Here is a 14971-nt window from a genome sequence, read left to right as displayed (position 1 = left end):
CTGCTTATCCATTAAATGGGGATGGCAATTAGCAGTGACCTTGGAGGGCTGTGAAGACAGAATGAGCCAAAGGCGCAGTGCCTGCCTAGCACAGAGCCTAGCACAGAGTACGTGGCCCCAGTCACAGGCCTCTGCTCTCCTGGCTGTGTCGCTGAGTGCAGTACAATTACTAGGCAAGCTTGTGGCCCCTGGACGGCTCGAACGAGTCTGCTAGTTGGATCCGGCTGCCAGTGAAAAATGCTGCCTTTGGAGTGAGGCTCACAGCTGCAGCTCCAAGTTAGAAGAAACAGCGTTTCAGCTAGAGAGTGTCTCTCCTGGTCTTAATGAAAAGAGAGGAACTGGGTGGGGACGCCTGGAAGAGTGCTTGGTGGGGAAGCCGCTGGAGCTGGGATTCGAAATCAGAGTCAAGACAGCTCCTTCGGGGTCTGACGCCCGGCTCAGCCACATTTAAGACCCTCCCCTAGGAGGGCGCCGCCAGCCCTGCAGTCCTGGGCAGCTCTTGCTTTCGGACTTAGCGACCCGTAGTTCCATTGTCCTGAGTGGTAGCTCCGCGGTGGGGTCTCCCCGGGCAAAGCCAGTCTAAGTGGGAAAGGAAACCGGTCCGCAGCGACGGGCGCGCGGCAGACTCGCTTCCCGCTTTCGGCTCCGGGGGTCTGCGGGCAGGACTGCTGGGTGCGGGCGCCCTTGCGCAGGGCAGAGCGCCACCGCCCGTGGGCCCTGGTCCCTCGGCGCTTTCTAATCACGCGCCCCTCAGTGGCAGGCACCCACAGGAGACTGCTCTCCGCCTTCCCTAAAAGTCTCTCTCAAAGCGCCAAGTACGGAAGAAAATGCCCCCAAACGCTTACAGCGGGCATTCTTTTTCTTATTTCTACATTCCTGTGTTTTCCAAATTATTTGTACACTGACCATATGTTACATTGTTTCATTTTCCTAAATAAGCAACTCTTATTGTCCCGGGTAGAAAAGTAATGTTTACTTCAAACAAACAAAAAGACAAATAGGAGAAAACACACTTGGCATCCAACTCCCACACTAAAAAACGACCGCTGTTGTGTTTCCTTGAAAATCTTTTTCTCCTTAGATGACACGTATAGAAACAAGGTTGCTCGTTTTCCAGTAACTTGCTCTCTCCCCTTCCCCCGCTAACGTGATGTCGGCCCCTCCTGGGCTCTTCTGAGCCCCGCCGAGTGCGCCCGGGGTCTCACCCCTTCTCTGCGCTCCCAAGTCTGCACATTCCTGTGAGTCTCTACTTAAGAGGCCGGCAGATGATGGAACCTCGCAGGACCGTTGTCGTCAGGAGAGAGGGAGGGAGAGAGAGAGAAGACCCCCGAAAGTAAGAAAAAAGGAATGAAAGACCAGAAGAAAGAAAAAGGTGGTTAAGAAGAATGGAAGAAAGGAAGGAAAAAGGAAAGGAAAGGAGGGCAGCAGTGATGAAAGACCAAAGTGCGGGCAGAGCTCGGAGCTCCCACCAAGCCCTCCTCCGAGTCGGAGGCCTACTTACCCGACCTGAGCAGCACTGCCCGGTAGAGTCCCGTGGCCTCCGCGGGCCCCCGTGCCCGCTCGCCCAGCCTCTGCGCCATCCTTCCGCGCCCCTGACTGTGGAGCGGGCGCTGCGAGCGGGGAGCGCACGGTGGAGCGCAGTCCGCGGCCCGAGAGTCTCCGCGGCCTTGAGGCTGCTCCGAGGCCAAAACCCCGCGACGGATCGGGTTACCTCTGGGATCTGGAGGCCGGGCGTGGAGGCGCCGCAGGGGGAGGGACAGGGGGTGAGGGCAGGGGTAGGTATGCCCGCCCAGGCAGCAGGCAGGGTGCAGGTAAGCGCCTGGTGTGGGGACTCCTGGCCCCGCGGTTCCAGGTCCAAGGCTAGAACCGGGTGCCTTGAGTTCCAGCTTTGGTCTCCTACCTACTCCTCTACCCCTGGCCGCTGGCCTGGTTGAATCCCACAAGCAGGTGTGGGGGCCCGAAGTGCCATCCTTGGCATCGGGTCCCAGCACCACCAATCAACAGCTGTGTGACCCTAGGATCCAATTACCTGACCCCACAGAGTCTCAGTTTTCTCATCTGTAAAATAGGTTCTTATCTCACAGGGCTGTAAGAGTAACTGATAAATCTTAGAACAGTGGCTGGCACAGAATGAACACTGTATACCGGTGTTTTTCAAAGAGGGTTCCAAGGCATCCTGGGGGTGGGTGGCAGTGAAAGCAGGGGACCTCACTGAGGGAAGAAGGTTGGGTGGGAAGCCTGTGGACGCCACAAGACTGGTTTCTCTGGCTGTGTGGAATCTCCTTAACAGTAGAGATGGGGGGGGGGCGACCAAAAGGGTCTGAAGGTGGTGGGGCTGAGTCAACCGGGTGGACTTGGAAGACATGAGAAACCGACGATTTTGGTTATCTACTGTATGTCTAGTCTGTGTTAAGTCTCCTCTAAAACAAACAAAACACACTAATGTTTACTGTGTGCTTTATGTTCTATTTTATCTCATCTTCACAGCCCCGTGAATTAGTGTCTCTTAGTCTTCCAGTTTTACAGATAAGCAAATTGAGGCTCACAGAGGTTAAACGATTTGAGATCACACTGTGGAGCTGGGATACAAATCAGACGGTCTGACTTCAGACATGGACTCTGTGTCCTTGTCTGTTGACTCTTGTCTCTTTGGGACTTATCTCACTGACTCTTCACAGAAGTGCTGAAGGCTGGGTATTATCTCCAGTTTAGAGACAAAATAATTCAAACTCGAGGAGGTAAAGTGACTTGGCTCATGCCCACACAGCTAGCTGGAGGAGCCAAGACCCAACCCAGTCTTCACTCACGAAAGCAGTGTCCCTGGAATCTACGTTGCCCCGCCCCTCCCCCGGGAGCTGTCCAGGGTCCCCCATGGCATCTGTTAAGGCAGTATCTGTGTGGGCCAGGGAATCTTGAGTTGGCTGTTGGGACCTCGGCCACAGAGTATCACCTCCGTCTGCCCCTGTGTCCTCTCCAGCGTGGTGTCTCCTAAGGCCAGCCAAGTCCTCTCTGGCTGGCCCTTGGCCACTGCTCAGTCCCAGCTTCTGCTTTGATTCAGAGGTCCTTGTATTTCTCTGATCCTCAGTTACCACCCAAGGTCCCAAGGACCCAAGTGACACACTTTGATCTTCAGGGACCTCACTGATTGGCCAGACTGATCATATCTCTCATCAACAACCAGCCACCAGGAGCGCCAGGAGCAACACCAGACATTTGGCATTCACTCTCCCCTATCTATCCTTCAGGGGATTCATCTCATTTAGTCCACTCTTCGATCACGTATGGTTATAAGCCCCTTTTAGAAGTGAGTAAAATAAGGCTCAAGTGAGTTGCTCAAGTTAGCTGTGGAGCTGGAATTTGAACCCAGACGCACTGAAGCTCTTGCTGCAGGTAGAAAACCAAGCTGGCTACTGAACAGGGTGGGAGATCAGGAACACTGTGACTAGGAATGTGCATTTGCAGAGCATTCCAGAAGGACTGACTCAGGGTGCACCTCCTGAGGACTTCTAGGTGGGTCCGACTTACCTGAACCATTTAGTCTCTGCTCCTCGTCTTCACTATGAAATATGGCCTGAGGTGAGTATTCTTTCTGTGAACAGAAAGAAAGTGGGTGGAAGTCAGGCCCTCTGTTCCTCGGTAGGGGAGGAGCGAGTAGGTGTCCATCCTGTCTGAGGCTTTAGACTACGGAAGGGATCGGTCAGGTCAAGTCCTCTCCAGAGAAACAAACTACTGTCATTGGCGTGTGTGTACGTGTGGGGTGCCTCTTGTGAGATTCACACATTTTAAAAAATAGCTTATTTTTTAGAACAGTTGATATTTGCAGAAAAATTGAGAACATAGTACAGAGAGCTTCTTAAACCTTGCACCCAACTTCTCTATTATTAATATTTTACATGTCTGTAGGGCGGCTCCTTTGTTATAATTAATGAACTAATTTTGATATACTATTATCAATGAAGTCAGGTCTCCCTGGGATCCTCTGGGCTCTGACAGTTCCTCAGACTCTTTAGTTTTGATGACCTTGACGATTTTGAAGACTACTGAGATTCATGTCTTTTTTTTAATGTTGGGGTCTTATCCACACCGTTTCTTCTTCTTGGTCTGCCTTCTTCCCACCTCCTTCACAAACTTCCCTCAAGGGACAATTCAGAAGGCTTCAGGGTTTGGGTCTGAGGGTCAGTTCTTAGACATCTTCTTTTCTCCCTCTACATTACTTTAAAAATAATTCTAAGCCAGTGGTGCTCAAATGTGTATTTCCAACCCAGACTTTCACTTGGAGCTTAAATGTTGTGCAACGGGCCACTTGACATCCCCACTCAAAAGTCTAATTGGCCAAACTCACAGTGGCCCAAACAGAACCCTGGGCCACTCCTGCCCCTAACCTGTTCCTCCCCTGTACCTCCATCTGGCCCCTGGCCCCTGGCCCTGCCAAACAGACAGGAACTGGGGGTTTGCTGTGCCCTCTCTTCCTGAAACTGCGTAATCCTCCGGTCACCGAGACATGGTAGGATTGCCTCTTGGTATCGCTTCAATCCATCTTCCTCTCTGACGCCTCCACCTGAGCCCCTACTCCTGCTGGCCTGGAGGCCTGCAGGAGCTTGTTCTTCTTCCAGCCATGGTCCACACAGACTCCAGGGCAGGCTTTCCAGATGTAACGCAGACTCTGATCCTGCCTTACTAAAAACCTGTGGGTGCCTTCCCTTTGCACTTGCAGTCAGTCTCACATGCCTTGCCTGGGCCTTCAAAACCTCTGCAACTTGCACCCTCCCTGCCAACCTCTCAAATCTCATCTGTTTGTTCCTTCAAATATTCAAGGGCTTGGGATACCTCCGTGAAGAAAACAAAGGTCCTTGATCTTGTGGAGCTGACATTCTAGTAGGGTAGATGGACAATAATGAATAAGTGAAGGAGATAGTAGGTTAGAAGGTGAGAGAGACTGTGGAGCAAAGGAAAATAAGGGTTAGTAGTGGGTATGGGTAGTATGTGGCAGTAAATGGCTGCTCAGAGGGTACCACTGGGAAGGGGAGATATAAGCACACACCTTGAAGGAGCTGGGGTGTTAGCTAAATATCGATTAACTTGGGGAAGAGTGTCACAGACAGAGGGAACAGCCAGAGTGAGGGGCCTGAGGTTGGAGTGTGCCAGAATGTTCGGGGAACAGCAGGGGCGCCAAGGGGACTGGTGTGGAGGGGACACAGGGGCAGTCATGTGAGGGAAGGTCAGAGAGGAAATGGGGGCTCCTCTCCCTCATCTCCCATACTCTAGTCACTAGAACTACCGGATTCCCTGGAAGCCATGCTGTCCCTCACGTCCTGCTTATGCCCAAGCTGTTTCCTCTACCCAGGAAGCACTCTCCAGCTCTGCCTGGCTACTCCTTCCTGTCCTGTAGTCTAGGCTGAAATAGCACTTTCCCAGGGTGGTCCCCTTGATCATGTGCTCCCACAGCACCCCAGACTTCCCTTATGTTAATATTCACCATGAGTTATGATTGTTTGAGCCCCTTCTGCTCCACTAGACTCTACTTGCCTGTCCATAGCTGTCTGTCCAGGGCCTAGACCAGAGCTGGGCTTGGATTGGATGCACAGTAACAATTTACTGGAAGAATGAATGAAGTGAGTGAATGAATGAATGAATGCACCCACACTGGAGCTCTGGGCTAATTCCACAGAGAGTAAGAATGGAGGGAGGGCTCCTGCTGCTTCCCCAGGGATAATTCAGGGTGGACGGAAGGGCCTGGGGTCTTGGCATTTCCCTGGGGTGTTCCTGTTTGAGCCCTGCCACCAAAGAGGCCGTAGGAGAAGAAAAGGGAGGGTGTTTGGGATTTGGCCAAGCCGCTTTTATGGTTTTTAACAAAGGGATTGAGAGGACCAGTAACCTCATCTGTGAAAGAAAATTCCAGGACATAGAAAAAAGAGGGCTGTTTCAGAGGGCTCTAAGGGGCTCCAAGCTGCTTCTTCAATGTCCCCATGCAGACCAGGGAAGTGGGGCTGGGTCCCAAGGTCAGCATTAGCATTACAAAGCCAGAGTTGCATAAGGAGTGGCTTCCGGAGCTAGAGTTCAAAGAATTGTCCCTTGCATTCCCGGACCCGGACCGGCCTTGCATGAAAGAATTGTTGGGAAATCAGGCCAACCTATGTCCAGTAAAACCTCAGGACCAAGGCAGAGGCTGCTCGCCCTTTAAGGACTGGAGTTTGGTGAGGCAGAAAAATGCTCACTGGCATGTCACCCCTTGTGAAGGCAAAGCTCATTTGAAAAGCCACGTGGACCTTCGCTGACGTATTGCAGGTAATTGATAGTCTTTTCTAAAGACTGTGCTGGGAAATACAGCCAGTCCTCAGTTGTTCGCAGCATTAGGGACTGGAAGGTGCCGGCTTAGTTATAACTGTGGTTAGTGAGAGCTGGCACGCAAGTACACCACAGGTGGTACCATTGTAAATGGCGTAATATACCTGACTATGGCCGAACACAACGCAGTGTCAGCCGGAGCCAAAGACATTCGTATTTCTCCTGTCCTTTCTATGGACACCACCTGCTTTTTTTTTAATGTCCCAATTGCTGAGAAAATTTTCTTGGATTGGCCCTTGGTGACCTCCCATGGGTCTAACCCCAAGGTCTCCTCTTCACACATCTTCCTGGGTCTTCCCCACAAGATGCATGCACAGAGTAACACTTAGGGACCTTGCTTCGTTTATTTGTAAAGGTTTTGCACCTGGAAAAACAGCACACAGGCATGAAGTGCACTCATCTCAGTGCACGGCTCTCTGAAGTTGACACAGGTGTTCGCCTGCGCGACCACCTCCGAGATGAACGTATAAAACATTCCCGTCCCCAGAAGTTTCCCTCGTGCTCCGTCTCAGCCAATGCCCACTTTCTCCCTAGAGGAAGCAGTATTCTGACTCTTACTGTCGTAGATTTGTCTCTTGTTCTAGGATTGTATATAAATGGAATCATAATTTTTACTCTTTGGGGTTTGGCCTCCTTCACTCAACAGTATGTTCGAGATTCATCAGTGTCGTTCAGATCATCCTCTTGACGCTGTGCGTCCTCCAGTGGACGGACGTTTGGATGGTTTCCAGCTTAGGCTGTGACTAGTGAAACTGCTGTTAACCTTCCTACGAATTTTTGGGTAAACACTGTGTGGTTTCTGTTGGGCGAGTCCTCAGCTGTGGGTCAGCTGCAGCAGATACTCTCACAGTGGTTGTATCAGTTTATGTGTTGTGTTTGACATCTTCACAACATAGATTTTTTTGGACGCATTGAAGTCACTTCTGTGTACAATGCTTTGGACGGGTGGTGGAGATGCAGGAGGTATTAGCAAAATCACAGCTTAGATGAACATAGATGGGCCTCAATTCTGACTTTGGAAGGGTTGAGGTAGGATCTTAGAGTATTTGTCCTTGTAACTTGGAGTGAATCAAAGGGAAGTGTGTCTCTGGGTGTCTTGTTTTTACCCCCCACCCCACTGCACTGTAAACACTGGGCAAATAGGCCCTGTGACACATTCAGAGATTTCTTTACGTATAGCACAGTTCTCAGCATGTAGGCACTCGGTAAAGGGAAACCAGCCTACTTGCGGCAAACGTTTATTGAGCACATCCTATGGCTGGGCACTGTGATGAGACTGTACCCATATGGTCTCACTTAAGCTTCATAATAGTCCTTTGAGTTAGGGAAGAGGGGTTTCCTGTTTTACAGGCAAGAAAGGGAGCCGAGGCCTTGGACAGGTCAAGATACACAGCTCACCAGCAGCAGCATTGCAGTCAGACTGGAGACAGTCGACTCCGTGCCTGTGGTCTTAGCCACTTTCACAGCTGGGGTGTGGGTATGTGCAGCGCAGGTGTGGGTGTGGAATAGCGAGAGACTGCACCCCCTTTCACAGAAAAGGAAACTGAGGCTCAGAGAGGTTAAGGAACTCTTATGTATGGGCCAGCCTCCCCATTGAGCTAATTCTTAAATGTAGTATGTTTCTTCGTGCGGACCCTTGGCCGCTGCCCACCTCTCCCTGTTCCCCGTTCCTAAGCCACAGGCTTCTCCTTGGGCTCTGCCTCAGCTCCTGATTCTTGTAAAGCCACCGTGTTGTGTGAGGTGACACCTGCTGCCGCCCTTTCTTTCATCTCCAGGGGCAGAAAGGTTCAAACCTTGAAATCCTTCCTTTAAAGTATGGGCCACTCTGGAGAGGCACCAAACTGGGACATGTTCCTTTCCATGGGTCCACGCACCCCACACCGCCGCTGCGTTCCGGGCGAGGCGCGGTGAGGAGGGCGCTGCCTTTCTGATCCTGGCCTCAGGGCCCTCTCACTGCCCATTCATTCCAGGCCTCACAGGCCTCAGAGGCCCAGAACCCCGCCTCCCGGGACCCACACCAAGGCTCTGGGTGAGGAGCCACCCCAGCCCCGGCAACAGAGGGGCGCCTTGCTCTCCTCGCCTGGACTTGGTGGGTGGGCTGTTTAATTCTCCTTGAAAGCTTACAAAATAGTTCACACAAGTAATATACAGCATTCGGCAGAAGTAACGCCTGCTTCAGTGTGCTTGGTAGGGTAATAATATGGGTATAATAATGTATAGTTTTATTTTTTTAAGATTTTATTTATTTATCTTTAGAGGGGAAGGGAAGGAGAGAGGGAGAGAAACATCAATGTGTGGTTGCCTCTCATGCGTCCCCTGCTGGGAACTGGCCTGCAACCCAGGCATGTGCCCTGACTGGGAATTGAACCTCGATCCCCTGGTTCGAAGGCCTGCGCTCAATCCACCGAGCTACACCAGCCAGGGCTAATGTATAGTTTTGATTTCAACATTTCACCTAAAATGTCATATGGTGTGCTTGAATGCGATATTGTTATGTTGCAAAATTACATGCTTATGGTTTTGTAATAAAAAGATGTAATAAAAAAGCGATGTTATTTGTGCTGGGCCTTGTAAAAATCCATCTGTACTTTAAACATTTGGAACAACCCAACTGCACACAAATTTAAAAGTGGCATTTCTTTTCACAGTGCCCCTCAACTCCCATCTCCCCCGTTCCCCAGAGCCACCACTGTCTTCGGTGCCGTGTGTGTGCTCACTTTCCTGCAGCTTGCTCTTTAAACTCTACCGTGCGTCCTGTGGAGATTTCTACATCGGTCCGTGGGGATCCACTTCACGCTTTTAGTCAGCATCATATAATACAGTACGATGCCTGCAGTTTTTAAGACCAATCCCCTTTAGCGGTGCTTTCAGGTTGCTTCCAGTTTGTCACAGTCACAGGTCATCCTGCTCGCGTCTCTGTGTGGGTGTGACCGCTGCTCGGGGGGTGCGCGGTGGGAGTGCTGGGCCAAGCGGGTACACACGGCGGTGGGGGGCAAAGCAGGTTTACAGTTATAATACAAATAATACAGTAATAAATAAATAATAGTACGAGAGTGAACTGTGATTTGTATACTCACAACTGTAAACCTACTTTTGCACACCCCTGTTTATTTTAAATTTTAGTAGGTGCGACCAAATTACCCTCCAGAATGGCTGAGTCACCTCACACACCCATCATCAGCATCTGACACTACTGGACTGTGTGCATCCCCTTACTTCTGGGTGTTCTTCATCCTTTTTTAATTGAGTTTATTGGGGTGGCATTGGCTAATAAACCCGTACAGGCCTCAGCTCTGTAGCACATCATCAGCACTGCATTGCGGGCTCTCCACCCAGAGTCAAGCCTCTTTCCGTCTCCATTTACCGCCCCCCCCCCTTTGCCCTCTTCCACCGACCCACACCCCACTTTTCCTGTGGCAATCACCATACTATTGTCTGTGTCTATGAGTTGCTTTTTAAAAAATTTAATCCCTTCATCTTTTCCACCTGGACCTCCCAACCCCTCCCCTCTGGCAGCTGCCAGCCCTTTCTGTGTATCTATGATTCTGTTCCTGGGTGTTATGAATCTTCAAGTTTGTCTACTACAAACTAGTCTATGGTATTAGACATCAGGATAGTGGTTGGGAAGGGCACGGGGGCTTTGGAGCAGGGTCATTGTTCTGAGTTTGTATCTGAATAGTGGCTGCACAGATGTTTTCAGTTTCTTAAAATTCATTGAGTGGTCACTTATTATAGGGGCACTTTTTTTACATGCATGTTATTCTTCAATAAGAAGTTTAAACTATTTCCTCCCTCCCTTAATTTGATGGGTAACAAAACAGTATCCTGTGATCATTTTACTTTGAAAGGTAAGTCTTCATTTGTTGGCTTGTTGGTCTTCTGGATTCTTTCTTCAGGAATATTTTACTTCTGGGTCTCACGAGGGCACTTTACTTAGTAGAAGAATCTCCCTTTCAGGAAGGGGAAAAGGGACTCGACCCTCCGTGAGCACTGACTGTATGTTCTCATGCTCCAAGCAGCCTTTCAGGGTAGGTGCTATTTACCCCATTTTATGGACAAGGAGACAGGGCTCAGAGTAGTGAGGGGCCTGCCCAAGGTTATGAACTTGTCTGACCGTGGAGTCCTACCCTTCTTGCTGCCCTTTAAGTGGCTCACGTGACAGGCGTTGGGCTAATATGCAAAAGGTACGATCTTAATTAATCCCTGCAATAGCCCAGGGAGGTAGCTATACTGCCATCCCATTTTACAGCTGAGAACACCGAGGCCAAGCAAGGTTACACACCTTGCTCAGCCCAGCCCACACGTGGAAGAGCCAGGTTGGGGCCGTCTGCCTGGCTCTGGAGCTGCAGTAAGGCAGTGCTAGCCACCGGAATGTCCTGAGTAATGGAGATGTTCCATGTCTGTGCTGACAATATGGCAGCCATTAGCCACATGAGAATATTTTGCACTTGAAGTGTGGCTAGTGCTACCATGGAACCAAAATTTTAGTTTTAGTTAATTTTAATTAATTCAAGAAGCTCGTATGGACGGGGCAACTCTAAGGAGTCGAGTCAGGAGGAGAAAGGCTGCAGGACACATATGGCAGAGCAGCTGCCCCGCGGAAGCCGGCCAGCCCGCCAGGGGGCGCACTGGTGGGGGTTCGAAAACAGCCCACTCACGGCCAGGTCTCACCTTGGGCACCGGAACCACGCCTGGTGGAAGGAGCCAGGGCTTTTTAATCAGATGCGGCTGTAACAAGTCTCTTAACCTAAGACTCAGTTTCTTCCTATAGAAAATGGGTATCAATGCATGAATTGGTTTTAGGGAGAAATGAGAGAATACACAGGGCCCGGCACAAAGTTGGCATTCGATGAGCTATTTAGCAGTCATATACTATCATAATTATAATGATGGATTATGGGCTCAGTTTTAAACTTTTAAGTTTTTTCATTACACAATGGTAAAGCATATTTATGGCAATAATTTAAACAATGTGGAAGTGTATGAAGTGTGACCTAGAAATCTCCAAATACTTTACCCCCAACCACCCCCGAGATGAAGCGTTGTGAGTAGATTCCTCTGCCCCCACCCCGGCTGTGTCTCCACTTCCATAAAGACCTAGAACAATTCCAGTCTATGCCTTCGAAAAGCACAAAAGGGACCTTACTTAGTGCATTATTCTGTAACTTGCCTCTGCCACTTGAAGGTGTCTCAAGGGTATCTTTCCACCTGTGCATGTTCAGATCAGCCACATGTTCTCCTGTTTGCACAATGATTCCTGGTAAAGGCCATACAGGACTAATTTTGCAGTTCCTTACTGATGAACATGTAGGTTGATACCCATTTATTTGGCCATCGTGAGTGATGTATTAATGAGCACTTTAAACACATTGTTCCGTACGTGGGCAAGCGCACCTGCCCAGAGGGGACGTTCTTACCAGTAGAGCTCCTGGGTCCATTGTCGGGATATTTGCAACCCTGATAAATCTTTGCATATGTACAATGTCATTTTTAAATCTCTCAGGAGCACTGGACTTTAAAGGAGTGTTCTAGTGTGTTCTTCTGAAAAGACTCCTTGAGTCGTGCTAATAATCACTGCTGGAATGTGGTTGCAGGGTGGGTTTGGAATTTTGGAGAAAACAGCTTTTTTCTCTAAGCAGATCTGGTTTCCATAGCCTCTGTGCTGTATGGATGTGGACAGGCCCAGGAGAGGGGACTTGGCTGGGGCACCTGGAGGCTGCGGAACTGGATCCCTACTAATCTCAGCTCTGACTGCCTGCTGGGGTCTGATGGCCAAAAGTCTCCTTCCTGGGAGGCCAACCCTGTAGAACAGCAGGGCTTTGCTGCGTACAAAACAGCTCCCCAGGGGGCCTCGGGGGAGGGAGGAGGTGCCCCAAGGGCCTGGCCAAGGGCTGACAAGGGCAGTTCCCACAGGTGAAATTCAAACGCCCGCGAACGTAAGAAAAGAGGCTTGGCCTCCCCAGAAACCAAAGAGAGGCACACTCAGGCAACAATGCAGTATTGTTTTCCACCCATCAAACTGGCAAAAATTAAAACAAAACGATACCTAGTGTTGGAGAGCGTCGGTTACCTAGTGTGGGGAAGTGGGCATACAGGTGCACGCGTGGAAGGAGTGTGGGTAGCACTCAGCCTGCGGGAAACTGGGCATTGTACTCTCTGGGCTACGCCGCCCTAGAAATGTGTTTACAGGAAATAACCGAACACATGCGTAGAGATACGCGGTCAAAGATGTGCACGAATCAGCATTGTTCACAATAATAAAAACATTGGCAATAAGATAAACGTCCAGAGGTAGGGAGCTGGTTAAATAAACTGTGTCATCGCCATAAAATACAGCGATCTGCGGCTGAAACCAATGCTGCAGGTCTGTGTTTGCTGACGTGGGAGATGCCGGCCAGCTGTATAAGAAGCTCAAGTAGGACAAAACAGGTTACAGAATGATACCTGCAATTCTAGTTCTTGGAAAACAAAATTCATTATATATATTCTTGCCTATGTAGTGTTTTTAAAAAAAATCACATGTTTATTGATTTTTAAAGAGGGTAGGGACAGAGAGAGAGAACTATCAGTTGGTTGCCTCTTCTATGTGCCTTGACCGGGGATTGAACCCACAGCCTTTTGGTGTTCGGATGACACTCCACCAAAGGAGCCACACCAGCCATATGCTCTGTTTTGCTCTAGATTTAGTGTCACATACCTGTACATATGAATACACATACACATATGGTGTTACATGTAAAATAATATGTTTGCATGTAGAGATATGTATATATGCATGTCTCTATCATGTGACTATATCATGTATGCATATTATGTGAATTCATATGGAAAATGTTTGGAAGGATAGGAGTAAAAAATCCACAGTGATTAGATTCAAGGGGTGAGGAGTTTCATGCATTCGTTGAGTTATTAACTCCTTTTTGTAATTATTTAAATTTCCTGAGGGTTTTCTTTTTGGCAACAAACTTGTATTGCTTTTATAATAGAAAAAATGGTGTGTTACTTTGGAAGGCTGAGAACCCTGTTTCGACTGTATTTGTCAGCATAAATGCAATTATCCCGCCGCACCAGCTGCCCCAGCTCTTGACCACGTCAGCAGCCCCTCTGACCCCAGGACCGTCTCTGATGACAATAATAACAGTGAAGAGGAGGAGGATAATGATGTCCGTGCGTTTCCCACAACTGTGTGCCAGGCACGGCCTGGTGCTTCATGTGCGTCCTTTCGTTGGATCCTCCCAGTGGCCTGAGACGCAGGTGCGCTCATGTCTTTGATTTTCTAGGAGAGCCCGCAGTGGGGCCTTTGTGCCGGCGATGGGTTGAGGGAGAGCTGTCATGGGAACTCTGTAGAGAAGTCAGGGAGGGAAGCAGGGTGCAGCCGGAGAAGAAGTTAAGCGAAGATGTGGTTCAGCTGGAGTCCAGTCTCAGCTGGATGCTATGGGGAGCGCTGGGCTGTACGTGATACCACAGCACTGTCCCACTTTGGGGCAAGGAGGCTGAGCTTTTCTCCCTCCATACCAGTTGGTTATTAGCTGTAGGACATTGGGAAAAGATACCAGGAAGACAGGATCAACCTCCCAGTTATCTCTGGGTGAGGCAGCCCCCGCATCAGATAAAGGCAATTGTTGAGAGAAGAGTGCAGCTATTAGCAGCCAACGGCTACTGGGGGGATGGGTGTGCTGGACCAGAAAGAGGGCCCGAGGTGAGCACCAACCTCCTACATATTATTATCCTCATTTTACAGATGGGGAAACTGGCTCAGAGAGGTTTGATAAGTTGCCCAAGGTACCTGGCTATTAAGAGATAGAGCTGGATTTTGAAGTCAGGTCTTAGCCCTTGCTCTGAGCCCTGAAACTAGACTGCTGGGGGTTTTACAGAGGGAAAGGAGATTGAGGCTGTGGGTGGATATCCTCCCATTACCCCCTGGTCCACCAAGTGCCCCTCCATCTACTGTCTGTGTTTGACATTAGCATTGTGGCTGGTAAGCAGTTCCATCCTGGGGTTTTGAGGAAGGGAGCCACAAAAGGCCTTTGTGTTTCTGCAGAGATCCCTGAAGGGTGTCTGTTGGTGGAGCTGGTTGCTAGGAGACATTTCTCAAGAAAGTTTCCTTTGGAAAATGAGCTCGGGCTTTGCCCATAACCCCATGTATTATACCTGGGAGAGAAACATCCACGGCATGTGTTTTCCCCAAGGTATTAGAAGTAGATCCAATTCCTTTTCCAACTGGTTCTCCCAGGCCCGAGCTTGGAGCATATCCTGGCTGAAAACCATTCCTGTGCTAGACAAACTCAGAATCCTGGGGACAAAGTGCCGTTTCAGATGACCTGCCTACCCTCCCCATTATATAAATGGAAAAACTGGGGCACAATGAGTTGAAAGACTCATACAGTGAGTGAGCGGAGGGTCATGATTTGTCTCTCTCATTACTGCACAAGGCAGTTCCCCGTGCCCCCCGCCCCCACCCCGCCTCCAAGTCCTGTATGGTGAGACTGCAGGAATTCAGTGTATGAGGACGGGGTATATTTATTTCCCTTTATTGGTCTTTCGGTTTCAAAATCTTTTGGGAAACAAGTGATAAGTTTGCTCAAATGGAGGTCAGCAGCTGGCATTTACTGGGCATCTACTATGT

General features: G+C 49.6%; 1 protein-coding gene across 2 annotated transcripts in view; it reads right to left on the bottom strand.

Annotated features, from left to right (window-relative positions):
- The window catches only part of FAM107A (family with sequence similarity 107 member A), a 56077-nt gene that overhangs the window by 18791 nt on the left and 22315 nt on the right, over window positions 1-14971 (bottom strand). Inside the window, exon 2 of one of the 2 annotated variants that reach the window (XM_053669485.1) lies at window positions 3526-3589. In XM_053669485.1, the coding sequence (XP_053525460.1) occupies window positions 3526-3589 (64 nt within the window). Of the gene's footprint in view, window positions 1-1501; window positions 1660-3525; window positions 3590-14971 lie in introns of those variants that run through there. The other variant, XM_037137396.2, reaches the window with a different exon arrangement.

This window comes from Artibeus jamaicensis, unplaced genomic scaffold, assembly GCF_021234435.1.
Source record: "Artibeus jamaicensis isolate MK-2021 breed Jamaican fruit bat unplaced genomic scaffold, CSHL_Jam_final contig_519, whole genome shotgun sequence".
Classification (NCBI taxonomy): domain Eukaryota; kingdom Metazoa; phylum Chordata; class Mammalia; order Chiroptera; family Phyllostomidae; genus Artibeus; species Artibeus jamaicensis.
This window is presented reverse-complemented; position numbering and strand designations above follow the sequence as displayed.